The sequence below is a fragment of the Sarcophilus harrisii genome, chromosome 4, assembly GCF_902635505.1.
Source record: "Sarcophilus harrisii chromosome 4, mSarHar1.11, whole genome shotgun sequence".
NCBI lineage: Eukaryota > Metazoa > Chordata > Mammalia > Dasyuromorphia > Dasyuridae > Sarcophilus > Sarcophilus harrisii.
Genome location: NC_045429.1, coordinates 361296545 through 361318952, shown reverse-complemented (window position 1 = coordinate 361318952; position 22408 = coordinate 361296545). Strand labels below are relative to the sequence as shown.

Sequence of the window (22408 nt, the reverse complement as noted above, 5' to 3'; positions counted from 1 at the left end):
GAAATTATTTAAAAATATACATTTCCCATTAGTACTGCCTAAATTATATCCTAAAAGTTTTGGTATGTTGTTTTTCTCCTTTTTTTATGAGCATGAAACTATACTTAGTTTTGCTAGATAGCTTATCCTTACTTATAAAATATTGTCTCTTGTCTTTTTAAATGTCATACTCTTATATTTTCCTCTTCTTTTCCATGCCAGCTAAGTTGTATGTGTTTTTGATTATTATTTATTTTTATTATCACTATGGTTCTTTGATACTTAAATTTGTTTTCAACTGCTTATTTTTTTTTTCATTGACTTGAAAACTATTGATTTTGACTATAACAATGCCAAGGGGTTCTCATTTTGTACATTTTCCCCTAGATATCCAGAAAATTCTTCCTGTTTTCACTTTTTACTTTGACACTATGAGTTCTGGCAAGTTTTAATTTTTCATTTCTCCCCAAAGACAATATTCAGAAGCATTTAAATAATCAAAAAAAAAAAACCCTCTCCATGTTTTTCAGATATTGTGATTATTTTTCCTGACCTGGTTTTCAAGCCAGAGTTTTTGATATATTTTTGTTTTGTTTTGTTTTATAGTCCTTTAAAATATTTGTTCTTGTCTTCCTGAGTCATAGTTTTCTATTTGAAGCATTGTAATTTTCAGGACATTTAGCTTTTGCATTAGCTTTTTTCATAATCTGTTCAAATTTTCCTTGTCATCTTTCCTCCCTAGCTTTCCCATGTCTTATCTCTTGGTTCTCTTCCTCCAGTTACTCATGCTGTTCCTGTGGTTGAGACATTATTTTTTCCAAGTTTTTACCTGGAGTCTTCACCTGAACTTATAGTGGAATAACCAACTTTTTTAGGAGTCTCTCAAATCACAGTCTTCCCTAATGTTATTCATAGTTTACTTTGATTTGTTCATTTCATCTATTTCAATTTCTAGCTTGAGGGACCTGTGCGTAGGTCAATCTCTACAACTGAATGGTGTAGGCAGATCTGGTCTTAAGTATGATGGCCCAGACTTGGTTCCTTCTTCAAGAGATTCTGGGACTTTTCTGTATTGAGTTTTGCTTGGAGGGCAGGGGGATCCCTCCTACTACAAATGTATAGGAAGTTATCCTTCTGTAGTCACTTCCTGGACTTTTTTCCCTTTTTTTTTTTCCTGGCACTACTTCTTTGCTGGGGTCCCATCACAAATATCAGGAACTCCTTTGGTCAGATTTTGTTCAGGCCTATTCCCTCAAACTAGGTTTGGACTGCTAATAGCATAATGAACTTGGTATGGAACTCTTTGGAGCTTCTCTCTAGGGGAGCACTAGATTGCTGTAATCAAGGACTGTATTGTGTTGAACCTATCTGCATTGTCCTAAGGCTGCTCTTGCATAACCATTGGCTTTGGGTTTCAGGTACAGTTTGAGATACTGCTAAATTAAGGCTCTTTTGTCATGTAAATTCATGAGCCCTCTGCAACCTAAAGTTACCTGTATTCCACTTTGATCTATTTTGTTTTGTCTGTCACATGTCTCTACATTGGATTTCCTCAGATAAATGGGGAAGCCTACACATGATTGCTTCTATTTCTTTTCAGATTAATTTATTTCAAAGTTTTCTAGGTTGTCTGAAGGGGAAACTTGGACCCTCTAAGACCTGGTATATTACCATCTACCCATAATCACTTGAGTCTCTTCCCATGAATTATGTTTAGTCCTCATGTTATATATCAACAAAGGTTTCAAATAAATACATTGCTTATATATAAAAGATCACATTAATAACAAAGAAAGAATGAAGAAATTGCCTTAGGGACAAGGGAAGATTTTTTGATCAAATAAGGGTTAGAGAGAACCACAAAAGAAAAAATGAATAATCCTGATAACATAAAATCAAAAAGATTTTATACAAACAAAACTATTGCTTTAGATTTGGAGGGGAAATATTTAAGTAGGGAAAAAATATCCATGCCACATTTCTTTGATGAAAATATCACTTCAGAGTTATATAAAGAACAAATTCAAATTTATAAGAATAGGAGCCATTCCCAACTGACAAATGATGAAAAGACATGAAATAGCAACTTTCAAGGCAAGAAATCTAAGCTATTAATAGCCCTATTATAAAATGGCCCAAGTCACTAACAGAAAAATGCAAATTAAAGCAACTCCAGGGTTCCACCTCATATCCATCATATTGACAAAACTGACCAGAAAAAAATCAAAATGAAAATTATAAAGGTTGGGGAAAATGAGAGCAAACTGTCCCCCCAAAAAGAGAAAACAGAATGTATCCCTTCCCCCCCCCACCGTCAGTCAGTGCAGAGGAGTCTATGAATATAGAAAGCTTGATATGCTTCAAATTTCACTGACATATTGATGTTCTCTATTTTTCTCTTATATAAGGGATAGCACTATGGATGAGAAACAACTCACAAATTTATTGGCAAAAGAAATTGATATAAAAATAAAATTTATTAATAAAACATATTTTAAGTACTTCTCAAACAAAAGAAATAAACAAATTGGGTCATCATGAGTAGCTTTCTATAGGAGGTAGCACATGAACTAAACTTTGAAGAGAAGTGAGCATAGGGACATTCCAGAAATAGGAAACAAAGGCAAGGTTTCAAGAAATGCCAAGTTTGAAGATCAACCAGTAGATTAGTTTAGCTAGAACTTAAAGTATATGGAAACAAATAATGTGCAGTAGTCCTGGACAGGGAGAGGGAAGTTTAGTTGTGGAAGGCTTCAGTGCCAAGTTGAAAATTTTGAATTTTATCTAAGCAGGGAGATGATGTGAGCAAAGTGCTTATATTAGATGATTTTGATAGCAATTTAGAAAATGGATTAGAAGAAGAGAAACTTTCAGCTGAATAGTAATTATAATAATAATATTAATAATAATAATAATAATAATAACAGCTTCAGCAGCACAGCATCACCAGTTTAACAGTACTAACAATTATGTAATACCTAGTAAGGGCAGATACTATGCTAAGCATCTCATTTGATCTCATCAACTCCAGGAGGAAGGTGCTATTATTATCTCTATTTTTCAATTGAGAAGACTGACCAAAAAAAAAAAAAAAAGTTAAGTGACTTGCCCATTGTCCTACAATTAACACTAAATATGTATATTAAGGATTAGTGTCGGCAACCTCTACTGTTAATTTAACAGACTGCTGCCTGATCATGATGTTTTAACCTATGAAGACAACTGTGATTAGTTTCCTTCTTGTGCATAATTCTTATTTTGAAGAATTTTGAGAAGTTAGGAGAATAGGAGATAATGTCCAACAATCCATCTTTTAGGGCATGTTCTATTCCTTTTCCTAAAAAGCTTTGTTCTCTTCATTAATCCTCTTTCCTTTTCCTTTTTATTTTTTATTTTTTATTTCATAATAAGAATAGTTTTTTTTTCCTTTTTTGGTCTTTTTGTGTTACTAATAAAATTAAAGCGTCTAAAGTATCAAGTATGGCTACCATCATCTAATCAACATCTATATTATTACCTTTATGAATCTTGCTCTATTATCTTTTTTCTGTTGTGCTTCATTCTTAGCTGTGTTAATTGATGAGGAAAGTAATAAAGACAGATTTTTTTTTATTCCTAGGTTTTTTAAAAATTTAATATTTCCCCTCATTACATGTAAAATAATTTTTTTCATTTGTTTTTAAAACTTTGAGTTCCAGATTCAATCCCTTCTTCCTCACTCATTTTCCACTGAGAACGAAACACATGAAGTTATACAAAACATTTAGTTCTGTTGCTAAAGAAAACTCAGATTCCCCATACCCCCTTAAAAACTTTCAAGAAAAATAAGCATATGCTTCAATATGTATTCAGAAACTATTCTATGGTTGTGGATAGCATTTTTCATTCTAAGTCCTTCAGAGTAATCTTGGATCATTGTATTACTGATAATAGTAAAGTCTGATCATCCCAGAACATTGTTGTTACTTTGTACACAGTACATTTTACTTTGCTTGAGTTCATAGAGGACTTTCTAGATTTATCTGTGTACATCCTGTTCATCATTTCCAATAGAACAATAATATTCCATCATAAACACATACCACAATTTATTCAGCAATTTCCTAATTGATGGGCATCCCATCAATTTCAAATTTTTTAACTTGAGAGAACTGCTATAAATATTTTTATACATATACATTCTTTTTCTTTTTAAAAAAATTTCTTTGAAATATCTTTTTTTTTCAATATCTTTTTCCATTTGGCCAAGTTTTTTTTTTTTTTTTTTCCTTAAGGCATTTTTCTTATTAGTTGTTTTTTTTTTTTGTATTTCTTTTTGTGATACTCTCATTTATCTTTCCTATTTTCCTTCTATCTCTCTTACTTGATTTTAAAAATCCATTTTGACTCTTCCATAGCTTGAGATAACATCTTATTTTTCTTTAAGGCTCTGGTTGTAGGGGCTTTGACTTGGTTATCTTCTTCTGATTGTGTGTTTTGATCTTCCTTGTCGGTAGAGTAACTTCCTATGGTTGGAATCTTTATGTATTGTTTGTTCATTTCCCCAGTGTATTACCTGGCTTTTAATTCATTGTTAAAGCATGCTCTGTTTCCAGGGTAGAGGGTGCAATGTGCTAAATTTCACTGTCAGGGTAGGGTGGGAGGTTGCAGCTATTTTCAGAGCTCCTTCTAGGAAGCTGTAAGTTTTCCAGGGACAAGTGTATTTGTATGATTACAAGTTCTCATTGCTGCCCTAGAACTGTGAGGAAGGTATCTGCTCCATTGTGGCTTTAAATTCTAGAGTACTATAGCAACAGAGTCCTGTACTTCCTCAGTGCTGGCAAAGAGAATGCCTTCTGTTCAGATGTTTGACTCCCTTACTGTCTCTGGGCTGAGACTTAGCTGTTACCACTGCTGATGGTTCTTCAAAGCTCTTTCACTCTAGTGTGACTAACAGTAATGCCGGAGAAACTGAGGCAAGATAGAGATTAGAGAGTTTTTAATATTTTATTAATTAGAGAGTATAATTGACTGGACAGGACTCTTGTCTCAAAGTATCCAGTGACGAATGGGAAAATCCCAGGTCTTTATATACTTTTTTTAGACAAAGAAGGTTAAAGAAGTGGGAAACTTCTTTATAGACCCATTTGGTTCTGTCCAGATGGGGGGAGGCTATAAATTCTTACTAAAAGCTAGAGTCAAGATGTCTGAATAAACAGAAATAAAGATGTCAAGGAGTTATCTGGGATAGTCTCATCTTTTGCAATATTTTAGAATGGTAGTGCCATAAATTCTTGAGGGCAGAAGGAGTTAGGAGCAGGAAGTCTGATCTCCCCCTCATCTTGAGTGTCACATTGACAATTTATAACTTTAGAACAAATGGTCCTCGGTCTTAATAAACCAGAGAGGGGTTTTACAACTGAGAGGATTGAGGTAGAACAGTTAAAGAAACTGAGGTAGAACAATTCAGGGAAACTCAGTCAGGACAATAAGGGAAACTAGTGCAGGAAAACTGAGGTAGAACAGTTCAAAGAGATTTGGCATAACATAACCTTTCCTGTCAACCTTCCAAGTAGTTTTTGGTGATTTCTAGACTGCAAGATCTGGAAACCAGCAGTATTGTCACTGATCTGGAGACCCCAAGGCCCACTCCTTCCTTGCTGAAGCCTAGGCTGGGCCAGGACTAGATAGGGCCATGGCCTACTCTGGGACTGTGTACTGGATTCTCATCCTGGTGCCTTTCTTCCTGACCTTTTAAGTTTTTTTTTTTTTTTTTTCTGCTGGAAAAATGGTCTACTTCATCTTTTGGTGTACTCTCATGTTCTAAAATTTGTTTAGTCATTATTTAGAAATATTGAGAAGAGGATGAGGGAGTTTTTGGGCAAGGCACTGCCTTAACTCTGCCATCTTGGCGCCACTCCTCCAAGATAGAATTGTTAATAGTCAAATATTGTTCTTTGTCCCAAATCCTGTAGTACAATTTAAACTTTTCTTTATATCCTCCAACTTCTTGTAAATTAGGCTCTTTACAAAGTCCCCATCTCTCATTACTGAATACACCTCTTATTTACTGGTGGATGCTTTTAAGTGGGATACTCCAATAATTAAGTAAATGTCTTCTTTGTTTCTTCATACTCATTCCCTTCTTTTACCACTCCCATTCTATTTTCCTGTAACCTCTCTTTTTACTAAGAATTTACAAGAACTATGTTCTCTCATTGTTTACTCATGAACTTTGTTAGTAATCAGCATATATCTCCCATTTCCCTGTATCCTGTACCTTTCTCTCTTCTTTTATTCACTTTTTCATTTTGCGTTTAAGTCCCAAAATATATATTGACTCACTTTTTGCAATTGAATTGTTCAGTTTCTTCAATAATATTTTAAGCCTTCTCATCCATCACCAATTCTCTCTTTTAATTTTGCTTTCATCATTATAATCTTATAGATTCTTAGAAATAAATCTCTTCATGTTTTTTTTTATTGTTGTTGTTGTTGTTGTTGTCCTTTAGCCCAATAAAAAAACTTTTTCTTTCTAGTTTTTTTTCCAATTATCTTTAGAGATTGAATAATTTATTTCATTACTTATTCATTCCATGATAGATATATTTGTTTAAATTTCTTATGTTTTGGTTACTAGATATATTTTCAAGTCAGATAATATACTTAAATCTGTTTTCTTTTCCTCTCTGCAGGAATGCTTCAAATACTTCATGTTAAATAAATTTTCATATTTTTTTCACTGATGATTTGACTTAGATTTACTGGTTATATCAATATGAGCTTCTTCTTAAGTTTCCTTGCTTTTTAGAAAATATTATTCTATTCCTTTCAACAGTTCCTTGTGGGTATTACTCAGATTTCCTTTCTTTTTCATTTGAATATCTTTCTACCATTTGCTTTCAGAATTTTTTTCAGAATTTGCTGTGTCATTGGAATTAATAATTTAACTACTGTGTATCTTGGAATTTGAAGTATAGGATTTTTTTTTCTCAAAGTGATCTTTGGATTCTTTCAATTAGTACTTAGTTTATATATCATTCAGAAAATCTGGGGAATACTTCTTTAATTATGTTTTACATTTTAGTATTCCTCTTTCCTGACGCCTTTCCCTCTGAGTATTTAATCAGCTACATTCTATTAAAATATTAAGCTCATTTTAGGGTATATATTAAATCATAAATTAATCACAATAGCTCTAATGCCTAAAGGGCATAACTTCCTTGATCTTTTCCTTTTCTGCCTCAGCTAAACTCTATTTTTTTCCCCTTATTGTCTTTGTTTCACTGATTCTTTCAACTCAGCTCTTGATGTTCTACTCTTTTTAATGTCTCCCATAGATTGTATGTTTTTTTTTTTCAGAACTATGAAACATGACTCAATTCCTTCTTATGCCTCAAGGATCATAGCAATCCCACATAATGTTCAAGACTGAAAAGGGAATATATGCCCTTTTGAATTCCAAATTTCAAAATGGCAACCTTTTCTCAAACCTTATTACATACTATTGATTGGCTAAACAATAATGACAACTTGTTTCATAAGAAAATCGAGTTGTTGGAATCTAGGATAGCATAACTCAGCAGGAGCCCTGGAGTACAAATACAGGAGCCTTACTTATTTGCTATTAGTGAACTTTCCTCTTTTCTTTGTGACCCTCACTAACTGGTCTCATAAAGCATTAGAGGTTTAATTTTTTTCCCCTGACCTCACTTGTTCCTCTGGAAACTAATGGTAGATGCTATGGTGATTGGCACATGGATAAATTTGTTTCTTCTTCAAAGATATCCTAGATTCCTCTGGTTCACAATGTCACTTCTCTGATAGCTCTAATCAGAGGAAATCAGAGTATGCTCTTAACATAACTTCTCATCTCACCTCCTTTCCAACTCATGACTGCCTTAACTTTTTCTTGCTACAGCAGTAGAGCAATCTGGTAAATGACTTTATATCTTAACCTCAGAGATGGAAATTGGAAGAAAGAAAATCTCTCTCTCTTTTTTTGAGACAATTGGGATTAAGTGACTTGCCCAGGGTCACACAGCTGAAAGGGAATCTCTTTAAAGAAGATACTGGGACACTTTTTTATGTCTGATGAGTGGGGATGGGGGATGGTCCTAAGGAAGTTACTCAGTTATGAGCGATAATTATCTCTGGGATTCAGAAAATACATAGCCCCTGTTCAAATGGTTAGTATGAAACTTGTTCTCTTCTCCCCTTCTTGCTCTGATCCACATTGGATCAGTAAAGTATAAGCATAGGTTAAACTCATCTCAACTCAGAGTTGAGATGCTGATACTAATTGGTCTTGGTCAAGTAGTAATCAAAGAAAAAAAAAAAGAAAAATGAGGCATAGATTATCTCATTGTATTTTCATAACAGTCCTATGAAGGAAGTACTATTATAATCCCAATTTTACAGATAAAGAAACTAAAACTTAGAAAGATAAAATGAATTACCAAGGTCACATAGCTAAATAACTGCTTGAAAGGAGATTTGAACTCAATTCTCCTTGATTCCAAGACCAGCATTTTAGCCATTGTGCCAACTAGGTGACGTATGTGGGTACATTGAAAAGTTAGGGATAATGGTTTAACAAAAACTATGGGTAGTACTCTCCTCACTTTAATCTATTTTTCCTCTGACCTGTCTTCTGGAATTAAAAGTTTATAAGTAGAAGCTAGGCTGCTCTAAATAAATGAACTGAAAAACTAACTCTAATGTCAAATAGAATATAGAATATGTAAAGAGCAGAAACTCATATAACTAACTGTTATGGGGAGATCTGAGAAAGAAAAGATAATTGGTCTTTTTTTTTTTTTGATAATTGGTCTTTTTAAAAATACTTGCGGGAGAAAATTCTGGGAAGATGGTAGAATAGATTAGTAAATTCCAAGCTCTCCAGATTTTTCCCACAACCAGAATAGATTTGAGCCTCAGGGCAAACAGACATGTTTGAGACCTCTGCAAAGAGGGGGTCCCAGCGTGGCCCTTTTATAATGGGAGATTTAGCTAGAGGGGTCTGTGAGTGTAGCTCCAAAGTTGGCTCAGATCCAGGTAGGGGTGGGACAGGTCCAGATCTTCCATTGGAATTCAAAGGGACCAGGATTTGGTTTTTTTTTTGTTTTTGTTTTTTGGTTGAATAGCATATTTATCTTCTTTTTTTTTTTTTTTAATAGCCTTTTATTTACAGGTTATATGCATGGGTAACTTTACAGCATTAACAATTGCCAAACCTCTTGTTCCAATTTTTCACCTCTTACCCCTCACCCCCTCCCCCGGATGGCAGGATGACCAGTAGATGTTAAGTACATTACAATATAAATTAGATACACAATAAGTATACATGACCAAACTGTTATTTTGCTGTACAAAAAGAATCAGATTCTGAAATATTGTACAATTAGCTTGTGAAGGAAATCAAAAATGCAGGTGTGCATAAATATAGAGATTGGGAATTCAATGTAATGGTTTTTAGTCATCTCCCAGAGTTCTTTCTCTGGGCGTAGCTGGTTCAGTTCATTACTGCTCCATTGGAAATGATTTGGTTGATCTCTTTGCTGAGGATGGCCGGGTCCATCAGAACTGTTCATCATATAGTATTGTTGTTGAAGTATATAATGATCTCCTGGATCTGCTCATTTCACTCAGCATCAGTTCGTGTAAGTCTCTCCAGGCCTTTCTGAAATCATCCTGTTGGTCATTTCTTACAGAACAATAATATTCCATAATATTCATATACCACAATTTATTCAGCCATTCTCCAACTGATGGACATCCATTCAGTTTCCAGTTTCTAGCTACTACAAAAAGGGCTGCCACAAACATTCATGCACATACAGGAGGGACCAGGATTTGTGAATCAAAAGGTCAACTAGGAGGGGTTGGAAATCAGAAAGAAAGGAATCTTAAAAGGACCACACCCACATCAGAAATGTAGGAAAAAGTCAAGTTTTAAAAATCAAATGAGTATTTTATATTTTTAATTCAATTGTATTTTATTTTACTCTCAGACTTCCCTCCTACCTTTGAGAAAGCACATTGCAAACTTATATAGACAAGCAAAACAAATTCCTACATTATCTATGTCAAAAAAAATGCCTCAAACTATATTCTGAGTCTGTTACCTCCACATTTGGAGGTGGGTAATATGTTTTATCATGAATTCTCTGGAATTGTGGTTGGTCATTTAGTTGATCAGAATTCCTAAGTTTTTCAAAGTTTATCTTCACAATATTGTTTTATTAAAAAAAAAAAAAACAACAACAACAACAAAAAAAAAAACCTCAAGCTTCTGTTTTAAATGCTCACTAAATTTTATATCAGTTCTTACAGATCTTCCTTGATGTCTCCAAAACCATTCACTGCATTATTTCTTACAGCATAATATTATGCTATTATATTCATATAACAGAACTTTTTAAGCCATTTCCCAATTAATGGACACCCCTTCAATTTCCAATCCTTGTCATTATGAAAAGAACTATAAATATTATTGTATCTATGGGTCTTTTTCATGTATGTTCATATGAAAAGTGAGGAGAATGCAGAATCTTATTTGAAGTTCCTGCTGTGAGACACTTTGACTCTTGGATACATATTTAGATTATTTAAATATAAGTGATGTGGGAAAGATTCCAATCTTTGATTCCCAACCCCCCCTAGTTAATGTAAATTACCCTTTGACTCACAAATCCTGGTCCCTTTGAATTCCAATAGAAGATCCGGACCTATCCCAGCCCCATCTGGATCTGAGCCAACTTTGGGGCTACACCCAAAAGCCCCTTGAGCTAAGTCTCCTATTTTACGCTGGGAACCCCTCTTTGCAGAGATTCCAAACATGGCAGCCATGTGAGGACCCTCTGTCCACTGGACCCTCTGTCCAGTGCCCTCCTTATCTCTACTTTCACCTATCTCCTACTTCTAAACCCAATAATAAACCTCTTTTATCAATCTAGCTCTCAGGCTAATAAATTCCTTTACTGGGGACTCATGCCACTACTAGACCTCATTTACCACCTATCCTTGCACCGAATCCAAGGGGGTTGCAGGGGAGCTCTGTTTGACTCCCTGTACCCCAAACCTGCCACTAGACCTCAACTAAATGCTAATTTTATTTAGGTACCCCAAATCTAGACCTCAACATAAGGATGTCTTTGTCACAAGACATCAGAGGACTGATTTCTAATAAAGAATGCTTTTAGTATTTTGTTCTTATAAAACATGAATAGAACAGAGGGGAAGCATACAACTAAATGTTATGCTAGATCTAAGAAAGAAAACATGTTTTTGTTTGTTTGTTTTGTTTTGTTTTTTAGTAATAACTGCATAATGAATTTGGAGTCAGGCCACTGGTTTGAAATTGCATATCTGCCTCTTTCTCTTAGGATATCAATCTCAATTTCCTCACCTGTAATGAGAGGATTCAACCAGATCATTCCTTAGGTCTTTTCCTGCTTTAAACCAATGATTTTATAATATGAGATATGAGGCAGGTAAGTGGAATTTATTTCTTTTTTTATTTTTTCTTTTCTTTTTATTTTTTTATAATGTTCTTTTTATTTTTTTAATTTGAAAAATTCTTTTTAAGAAAAAAAAAGAAAAAGAATACAAAACAAAATAAAAGATAACATTGTCATGTGCACAGCAGAATATTAGGGAAGAGGCAAATATATAACAAATTACCAGAAAGTATATATACTAACAAAAAAATAATATTCATGAATGTCCATTTTTTCTTTACTTGCTTGTAAATTGTTCTTTGGTTTTCTGCTGTGCGCTTTATTTACTTTCTTCTCCCCCTCCCCCTCTTTATTCTCCCACTACCCCCAAGCAAGTTACAGTTAAAAGATTTATTTACATATACATATATTTACACATACATACACACATTCACATCCCCCCCCCACATAGACACATATCTTTCTTAAACCTGCTGATTCTTTAATTAAATTCTGCTCCATAACTTGCCTTGCTATTTACTTAACATCACCCCACCAAGAATCCCTACCTTGTCTTCTTCCCTCACCCTTTGCCTTCCCATGCATCCATCCCCTCTCCTCTTATTTCTTTATAGATGAAGTGGGATATATCCTTCTTGGTATATATGTATAGTCTTGCCTAGTGAACCCATTCCCAATGTATGTTTTCTGAACTATAAACCCTTTTCCTCACTCTAATGTCTTTGTGTCTATTCTTCCTCTGCAGCTCATTTGTATAACACAATTACTATTTTTACCTTAACTCTTGTCAATTTTTCCTTTGAGTTACCCTATTGTTGATGTAAATCTTAAACATATAGTACACATTTCCAGTGCAAAAAATAAATAAATAATCTGTCCATGTTTAAACAGTTTGTCCATGTTGAGTTCCTTAAAATTCATTTTTGACATTGGCTCTTTTATGTTAAACTGTTAAGTTCTGGTTTGGTTAATAGAAAGTCCTGAAAATCTGCAAGGTCATTGAATATCCATTTTTTCCTCTTTCAAAATTATGGATAATTTTGCTGGTTATGATACTTTTGGATACAGGCCTAATTTTGTTGACTGCCAGTAGATATCATTCCAGGACTTGCAGCTTTTATTGTACCTGCTGATAAGTTTTGTACAATTCTAATTGTAGCTCCAAAATATTTGAATTGTTTTTTTTTTTCTTGCAAAATTTTCTCTTTGATCTGGGAATTTTAAAATTTGGCAAAATGAGGTGGTGATCAATGGATTTTTTTTCTACTTCTACTTTCCCCTCATATTCTATCATTCCAGGAAAATTTTCTTAGATTATTTCCTGCATTATCATATCAAGGTTCTCTTGTTAGTTATAACTTTCTGTCAATCCAATTATTCTTTTTTTTTTTTTTCTTGCTGAGGCAACTGAGGTTAAATGACTTGCTTAGAGTCACACAGTTAGCAAATATTAAGTGTCTGAGACCAGATTTGAACTTGGGTTCTCCTGACTTCAAAGCTGGTACTCTATCAATTCAATTATTTTTGTATTTTTTCTTCTTAATCTATTCTCCAGATCTGTCATTTTTCTTATGTTTCACGTTCTGTTCTATTTTCTCATTCTTTATCATGTTTTATTATTTTTTTGGTCTCTAATAGTTTCATTGGCTTCCCTTTGCCCAATTCTAAAGAATTATTTTCATCATTGAGACCCTGTAGCTCCTTTTCTAGTTAGTTATTTTTTTTCATAATCTTGCTTTTCTGGAATGGTTTTTATTAATTTTTTTTTTAGTTTTTCCTAAATGTCTCTCATTTGATTTTTAAATTCTTCTACAATTCTGTTTGGGCAGGGAGCCATTTCACATTACTCTTAGGGGTAGAAACTTTTTTTTTCTTTTTATTAAAATTACTCCTCTGAAGATGAATCCCAGTCTTCCCTGTTCCCACAATATATATATATATACACACACACACACACACACATAATGTATGTGTGTGTGTGTGTGTGTGTGTGTGTGTGTATATACACATATATATATATATATATATTGTGGGAACAGGGAAGACTGGCACACACATACATTATAGGCATTTATATATTACACATGGATGGGTGTAATTAGGTGTCCCATGACTTGTTGCCTTTAAAAGGCATTCATCTTTAAAAGGTAAATCTAACTTATTAAGATTCAAAGTTTTGATTGCTAAATTTGATTTTTCAAAATCATGTACAGCTGTAGACTTATATTAGTAAAACACAAATTTTCCCTCATTCCCTGTGTAATTAATTTAGTATAATTTAGAATCATTTTAATCTATTCATTTGAGAATAGTAGTTTGAGGAGCTGAGTTTTTTCTGGACTTCTCATTTGTGAAACAATAAAAAAAGCTTACCTTCTTCTAGCTCTTAAGAAAAATACATTCTATTTAAATTGAACTTTTGATGTTTCATGTACATGGCATTCCATCTTTATATCTTTGTACAGGCTTTCCATCAAACCCAGAATATTCTCCTATCTCTATTTCTTGGAAATCTTAGTTTCCAAGAGTCAACTTAAGAATTGCCATCTTCAAAAAGCTTGGTCCTTTCTACTCTGATTTTTGGTGCCCCAAATTTCAGTCACTACATCTTTATTTTATAAAGATCCTATATTTACTTATCTGTGACCATGCTATATTTTCCTAGTAGAATGTCAACTACTTGATTTAGGAACTGGTTCAATTTTGTCTTCCTATCCTTCCTATACCTTACATGGTGCTCATATATTGTAGATAAGTAAAATATTCTTTTTTATTGATTGATAGAAGGATGGATTGATCAACCACTTGTTCCTCACAATACTTTTATGCCTCAGCCTGCGAGGCAGAGTGTGTGGACCCTGGAAGAAAAGAGACATAAGGGCAAGAGAGAGGGGACACACAGAAGAATGGAGGCAAGACAAAACAATATGATCAAGCCTCTCTTTAATGGGTGCAATAGTACAGATATATATAGCAGCAGGGTTGCTTGAACTTAGTACAGGGTGGGGGTCCTAGACAAAGGATTGGTTTCCCGCCCAAGGATGAGCTGATCAGGTGCCTTTGGTTGTAGGAAGCTCCAGGATGTGATTAGGAGATGCCTAGATATCTGCCTATTCAAGGTTAGGGCAGTCAAACTCCATGATGTGATTAGGAGATTCCTATTCAAGGTTAGGGCAGTCTTTTGGAATATGGCCTTATCACCTTATGGCCTGTAGATTAGTGCCAGCTCCCCACACTTTTATCAATTAGTATACACTTGTTCATATGTGTAATATGCACATAAAGTGCAGGTAAAGTGATAATGATAAAAACTTACATTTTTATAGCACTTTAGAGTTATAAAATACCTTACATATATTTTCTCTTTTGATTTTTACAAACATCTCTATGAACATGACTAACATCAAATATATATTTTACATGATTGTATATATATATGACCTAATACAAATTCCTTATTGTCTAAAAAGGAGGAAATGAGAGAGACATGGGGAAAATCTGGAGATCAATTTTTGCTATTGCTATCAATATTGCTATTATTGTGTATTATGTACTGTTACTGTATAATGTTCCTCTGGTTCTGCTCACTTCAATAAGCATCAGTTCATTTATATCTTTCCAGGTTTTTCAGAAATCCATCTGCTGAACAACAGTATTCCATTACATTCACATATCACAATTTGTTCAGCAATTTCCCAATTAATTGGCATTCCCTCTATTTTCAAGTCTTTACCACAACAAAGAGAACAGCTGTAAATATTTTTGTACAGATAATTCCTTTCCCCCTTTTTATTATCTCTTTGGGATCCAGATCTGGTAGTGGTATTTGCTGGATCAAAGAGTACAGTTTGATCGCCATTTGAACATAGGAACTCAAAACTTTTTTTTTTTTTTTTTAATGAATACTAAAAGTTGCTTTTATCTATAATTGGGGAAAATATTAAAAAATCAAATTACTGAAATAAACTTGATATAGAACCAGAAAAAAAATTCTCTGTGAGTGGATAACACATTATCCTCACATCTACCCCCACCTCTATTTTACAGATGAGGAAAAATAGAGAGATTAAGTGACTTGTTCAAAGATAGTGGACAAGGCTAGTGTTTCTTCACTATCCCACATCTTCTCTTTCAAGACAAAAAAAAAGTAGGCATTCTTAGAAATCTCTTCTAATGCTTATTTTCTCTAATTCTTTATGGTGAGCACTAATTCCTTAGAAGTGAGAATTAACAATGAGCAATTTATGAAATAATGGGAAAAGCTAAGTGCAAGTGGGGCAGGGCAGCTATCATGCAAAGATTCAGTTCTGAGACTGATCCATAAAGACTCTGTCTAACAATCAAGTATGCAAAGATATGTCTTCCCCATTTCCTCCAATTCTGCAAAGAATGGTCTTTTTCAAGGCCACCTTTACCTCTCGGTTCCTCAGGCAGTAGATGACTGGGTTAAGGAGCGGGACAATGACTGTGTACAGTACAGAGACCACCTTATTGGAATTGTAGGCATACATGAGTTTGGGTCGAGCATAGGTGAAAAGGGTAGTGGAATAAAAGAGAATGACAACTGTGAGGTGAGAAGCACATGTGGAGAAGGCTTTGTAGCGGCCCTGGGCAGAAGGAATCTTTAGGATGGTGGTGATGATCACAATATAAGATGCTACTACTATACAGAGTGGGACAGCAATAACCATCAGAGCCAAGAAAAAGTCTACCAGCTCAGCCTGGGAGGAGTCTTCACAAGAGACATTGAGGAGTGGGGAAATGTCACAAAAGTAGTGGTTGATGTGGGGCTTGCCACAATAGCGGAGTCTAGCAATGAAAACCATCTTGATCATGGCAGTCATCAGGCCACAGAACCAGCAGCCCCCAGCAAGGGCACAGCAGAGCTGGTTGCTCATAATGGCTGGATAGCGGAGTGGGTTGCAAATGGCTACATAACGGTCAAAGGCCATAACAGCAAGGAGTATGTACTCAGTACAGACAAAGGTAACAAAAAAGTAGAGTTGGGTCATGCAGCCTGCAAATGAGATGCTCTTGTCATGGCTGAGGAAATCCACCAGCATTTTGGGACTGATGACAGTGACATACCACATCTCTAGGAAGGAAAGATGGCTCAAGAAAAAGTACATGGGCTTGTGGAGTTGTCCATCACTACGGATGGCAAGGATGATAATAAAATTCTCCAGCAAGGTTAGCAGGTAAGCTACCAGAAAGAGTGAGAAGAGGAGTAGCTGAATGGTAGGCTGTGTGGGGAATCCCAGAAGGATGAATTGGGTGGTAACTGTCCAGTTGTCTTCCCCTTGGAGCTTGGCATTCATAGTTGGCTGTGGGGATAAATAAGGTCAATTTATGCTACACCCTTAGTACTCATTCCTGTTTCTCCCTTCTGTTGCTGGTGACAGTTTTGCCTGCTTTGAAAAGTTAATAATTTTTAGAGCATGATGTATAGACTACTAGCTCTGAAGTCATGAACATTTGAATTCATATCTGTCTAAAGATACTTACTAAGCAAACTATTTAACCTCTCTCAATCTCAGTTTTCCCATAGGTAAAATGAGTATATAATAGCAACTTTGGGGGGCTTATTGTGAGAAGAAAAGGAGTTGATATATTTGTAAAGGATTTTGCAAACTTTAAAGTCCTATATAAATGTGTTTGATGTTTTTATCATTTATTCTTAATCTAATCTGAATCTCTAATTCTATAAATGAGGAAATTAAGAGACAATACGGTACCATATAAAAAGTATCAGAAAGAGCACTTGATTTGAAAAAAAAAACCTGGATGAGATTACTGTCACTATTATTAACCACATAACTATGCAAAAATAACTTCAGTATTCTTATCTATAAAATGAACAGGGCTATGGTAATATTGAATAACCTGAGTCAGAAAGACATGAATTCAAATTTTACCTCATACATCTATCTTTTTGATGCTGGTCAAATTACTTAATTTCTCAGCTCTCCTAGGCAATCTCCCATAAACGGTAAATTGAAGAGTAGAGATGAATCAATCTGCATTGACAAATTGAGTTTTTTTTTTTTCCACAAATTCCCTTACCAAAGAAAGCACAGGCCTGGCTCAAAGACATCCAAAATGGTAGAATTATATCTGTGTTAACCTACCTAACAAATGCAACAAGTAGAAGTTAATCTTATTATGGTGCAGTTTATATTTTTCTTTGACAGTGTCATCTCGCTGTTGAACTTTCCCATGCCTAATTAAGTACTTTATATACAAATAATCACTAAATAAATGTTTGTTCAATAAATCATAGGGAACCATTATTACTCCTTCAGTAAATTCACAGTGCAAGTTTACCCTATTCTCCAACCATTCCATCATAATCCAGCCAATTCCCAGCACATACCTTTTGGGGATACCTACTTTAGTTATGGATCCTTTTGCATGTTAGTGGGAAACAAGACAACCTGTCGTTTGATTGTTGGCAGTTGGCAGCATACAACACAGAGTTTTTTGAAACCTTTTTGAAAGCTGATAAAAGAAAATACCAATTAGCGCTACAAAGAAAAAAGGCAAAAGTGGGGAATGAAGAGTACTATCCTTGTTTTTGATTTTTATAATCCCCAAAGTGAACAGGTTATTAGATTATAATATCAATTTGATAAATGAGGAAACCTTAATGAAATTAAAAATATTTACCTTACATCAAAAAGCAAGTTAGAGAAAGGGGTAGGACTCAATATTGGATCTTTGTTGCATTTCCTTCTCTATTGTGGAAAAAACAAAAGCAGAGAATCAGTCATTTTTGGTGCACATAGTACTTTGGATTATCTATACTCTCTAAACAGAGAAAGAACATAAGAAAAAGGCAGGGAAATAAAGAACCATGGTATATGTTCAGAGAGCAATGAATAATTCCATTTGGCTACATGGCAGGGTAGATCTTAGGAAATAGTTGGCTATGAAATGCTCTAGGAGAGGTAGGTTAGAGTTAGATCATGAAAGTCTTAAATGTACTTATGTAAGCAATAGAAAACCACTGAAAGATCTTAAAGGAGAAAGCATGATCAGAGGCATTCTATAGGAAGATTCCTATAATAATAATAGCATGTAGGATGGATTGGAAGATTGAGAAAATGACATGGAGAAGGAAATGGCAAAGCACTCCAGTAAATTTGCCAAGAAAACCCTTAATGAGATCAGAAAGAATCAGACACTACTGATTGTTGTTTTGAATTAACTCAGGGGGTTGAAAATTAATAAATACAGAATAAGAGTTAGTTTAGGAGTATGATAATATGTACGTTTGAGGCATCTTAAATTTGGTGAGATAGTCAAAAGGCACCTACTGAAAGAGAGGCCATAGAGAATGAATAAAAGGGAGTTGCTGGTATAACTTTATGGAATACTTATATTTAGAAGTAGCAATAGAAGAATCATCAGAGGAGAGAGAAAAGGAAGTGACAGAAGAGTAGGCTATTATTATTAATCTTATTATTTCTATTATTCTCACTAGATCATAAACTCTTTGGAGTCAGGTATCTAACTTTTCTTGTTTACATCCTCATGTGTAGCACAGTGTTCTCCATACAATGCGTGTTTTTTAAATACTTGTTTATTTATTTAATTGATATAATAATTTTTTCATGAAATTTTAGATGAATAAATTAATCAGAAGGCTCTAGTGCCATGGAAATAAAAGGTGGAGAAAATTTTAAGAGGGATTAAGTCTTCAATGGAGAGATTTTTTTGATAACATTTGAGGGGGCATTTTCAGTGGACTAGAAATGAGAGGTAGATACTAGAGACTGAGGAGTAAATGAGTAGTAAGGAAATGGAGACAGCAATTATAGACAGCTTCCCCCCCCCCCAGTTTAGATATAAAATGGAATAAGAAACAAGATGATTGTAGAAATGGTAGTTAAGAGGAGAAATTTTGTTTAGTTTTACTATTAGGATGTACAGACCAAATTGTGTTTTGTAGGCAAAATACAAAGAACCTGTAGAGAGAAACTGAATATACAAAAGAAGTATCATTATGGAGTAAGCTCTGGCGCTAGTAGGTGAGGATAGGATTGAAGACACAGAGGAAAGGTAATTCTTAGCAAAGATGAGGAAAACTATATAGCCTAAGAGACAAGAGTAGAGGAGAAGGAAGAAAAGAGATTTTATAGGACAGAGATGAGAAAGGTATAGGATCTCATTTCAGATAGTCTTACATTTAGCAAAGAAATAATAACATTCATAAATTATATTAAAGTTTGTAAAGTGCTTTACAAATTTTTCTCATTTGATCCTCACAACAACCTCGGAAGGTAGGTACCCTCATCTCCATTTTTCAGATGATGAAACTGAGGCATACAGAGGATAAGGGATTTGTCCAGGATCACAGAGGTTCAGTCTGAGGTTCAGATCCTCCTGACTCTAGTACTAGTATCAACTAGTACTAGTATCAACTAGTTGTTCATAAGTAAGAGCTTGCTTGTTTCTTCATAATCAGAGGAGAGATTTTTTCATAATCTGTAATATTCTTCTCTAAAATGGAATATTCTCTTGTTGGGGTTTTCATGGGGTCTCTGGCGGCAGTCTTCGTTTCATTTCAGTAATTACCCCAAATGCAGCCAGGTGCTAAAGTCCAAATCCTTTATTGTTTCTTTCCAAGTCTTGTCTCCTTTCTTGTGGCCTGGTTAGCTTTCTTAGAGGCCTTCTGTAGTCTCAGTTCTGAGAGCTTGAGCTCGTGCCTGCCTTCTCTGGCTTCTGAATCTCCCTGACAAGGGTTTCTGCTTCAGCCTCCAGCCACAACAAAGGTTGAAGATGGAATGAATCTGTCTCAGCCTCTGAGAGCTTCTAGTGTGCTTGTTTTCTGGCCCTGAATGCTTCTTGCTTATTATATGTCCCACATTGAATATACACCAATCATTATATCATTAGGAAACCATTATTTGTTGTAAGATTAAATCAATGCTAAACTAGATATAACCATTGTCTCCTCAATTCCATTTAGTACCTTGTTTCAAGTTCTGGCCCATGACATCTCCTTGTAGGATTAAATCAATCATACTGAAGCATGCTAAATTAGATAACTTGTCTCTATCAATTCCACTGATTTAGTACCTTGTAAGAATCTTTTGTTCGAAGTTCAGAGTTCTGGCCCATAACAATAATCAGAGGAAATTTGGAACAGTCACAATGAAAAATTGAATGAATCAACAAGAGATGAAGGAAATATTTCTAAAAAGAAATGAGGATTGAAAATAGAAAACAATATACCTGAGGATAATTAGGTCAATGCTAGTGGCCTATGTAAAAATCTACTACCTGCCTTTTTTTCCAGGGAGGAGATTCAAGATATGGTTTTAGACCTTGGAAGTCCTGCTTACTGACACCCTAAGGATTTTCCAGCCTATTCCAAAGAGATTGGTATTTTTTTTCTTTCCCCCAAACCCCCAAAAGAATTCTCAAAATCTCAAATTGAGACTTGAGACATAATGAAAATCAATGAAGTTATTATTCAAGTTTCAAGTATCTCACTCAATTTTTCATTAGGAGGTTGGAAGATGGGAACAGAACTATGTTGTTTAACAGAAAATATGAACTTATCTCTCTAAAATCTTGAAGAGGAAAAAGAGCCAAAGCTAACAATTTGTACATTCTGGGGCTTGTTGCAGAAATAAATATTCAAAAATTGAATCAGATTGCTTTAGGAGATAATGAGCATGAGGAGAGGTGCTCAAGCAGAGGCTATATAGACACTTAATTGAGATGCTGTAATGGAAATTCTCTACTCAGGTAAGCAGTTTATACTAGGGACTAATTACAGTTTCTCCCTACTTTGAGACTGTGATTCTGTGAAATTTGTCTGTTTCCCTCTTTCTGAGTATTCAGGAAATTCCTGTCCCAAAGACAAAAGGAACCCTTATGATCAATATTTTCTTTAAGAAGTCCTAGTTTGTCGTGGGATTTATTTATGTGCCACTTCATCTGGAGTGTAATCATTCCCTTTCTTGGGCCTATCTTCTCTACTCTAAAATTTCTTTCACTGGAGGGATTGGAGAGCTCAGGAGAAATCTGTTGAATCAGAATATTTGAACAGGGGAGTTTAAAGCTGGAGACACCTTGAAACTCACATTCCAATTCCCTCAATTAACTACAAAATACCTGTGAAAGAAAATCCAATTGTATTGCTTTTAGTGATACTGCTTCCCCATTGGAACAATGCCACCCAACATAGGACTTTGAGTAAGGATAATTAAATTTCCATTCTAGCTTCATTTTCAAATTACAGTTTGACTGAATAAATTGCTTAACTTTTCTGAATTTTATCTCTTTTCCACCTAGACATATCATTTAGGCTTTACCTTTTTCTCTGAAATTCTGGAACATGAAAGAGGAAGCTATGAAATGGTAAATGGCATGAAGGAAACTGAGACACCAAGGCAAAATGGGAGAGAAAATGATATTTTATTGGGGATCAGAAGACCTGGGCTTTTTTTCTGGCTCTGCCACTAATTAGCTGTGTAATTTTAGCTAGTTCAATTGGTCATTCTGGCTCTCTATTTCCCTAATAATGAGAATATTAGCACTCAGTGATCTTTTAAGATTTCTTCATGCTCTAACATTCTTTAGGTCCAAATGAATGGAGCAGAAATATCTCAGGAAAACCTTGTTCAAATGCAACTTCAGGCACTTACTAGCTCTGTGATTCTGGGCAAGTCATTTCATCTTTGTCTGCCTCAGCCTTATTAACTATAAAATGGAGATAACCCCCAGAGTTGTTGTAAGGATCTAATAGAACATTTGCAAAAAATGCTTAGCACAATGTCTGGCACATTTTTCTTTGGTTGTTGTCCTTTATTCTTGAAGAGGACGGAAATAACAATGCTGCAGTTATGGTACAGTGAAGACAGAACATTCTGCCATGGATTGGGCACAAATACTGCAATGAACTAGCACATAGTAAGCACTATATAAATGTTCGCTGTTATATAGAATTGGCTATTCATATCATCACCAATCATCAC

The 22408-nt window shown here is 34.7% G+C and overlaps 1 protein-coding gene and 1 long non-coding RNA gene across 2 annotated transcripts in view; both read right to left on the bottom strand.

The window, feature by feature from the left end:
* The window catches only part of LOC116423713, a 39747-nt gene extending 35233 nt beyond the window's left edge, over window positions 1–4514 (bottom strand). Inside the window, exon 1 of the long non-coding RNA XR_004234217.1 lies at window positions 4343–4514. This is a non-coding gene — a long non-coding RNA (uncharacterized LOC116423713). The remainder of the gene's footprint in view (window positions 1–4342) is intronic.
* Window positions 4515–15760: 11246 nt separating this feature from the next.
* On the bottom strand, window positions 15761–16738 carry LOC100924926 (olfactory receptor 6Y1). The gene has a single exon (XM_003767897.1). The coding sequence runs from the start codon at window positions 16736–16738 to the stop codon at window positions 15761–15763; it is 978 nt and encodes a 325-aa protein (XP_003767945.1).
* Window positions 16739–22408: the final 5670 nt, after the last annotated feature.

Excerpts from the sequence above, each read along its gene's own strand:
- LOC100924926 (XM_003767897.1), bottom strand. The coding sequence starts at position 16,738 with ATGAATGCCAAGCTCCAAGGGGAAGACAACTGGACAGTTACCACCCAA.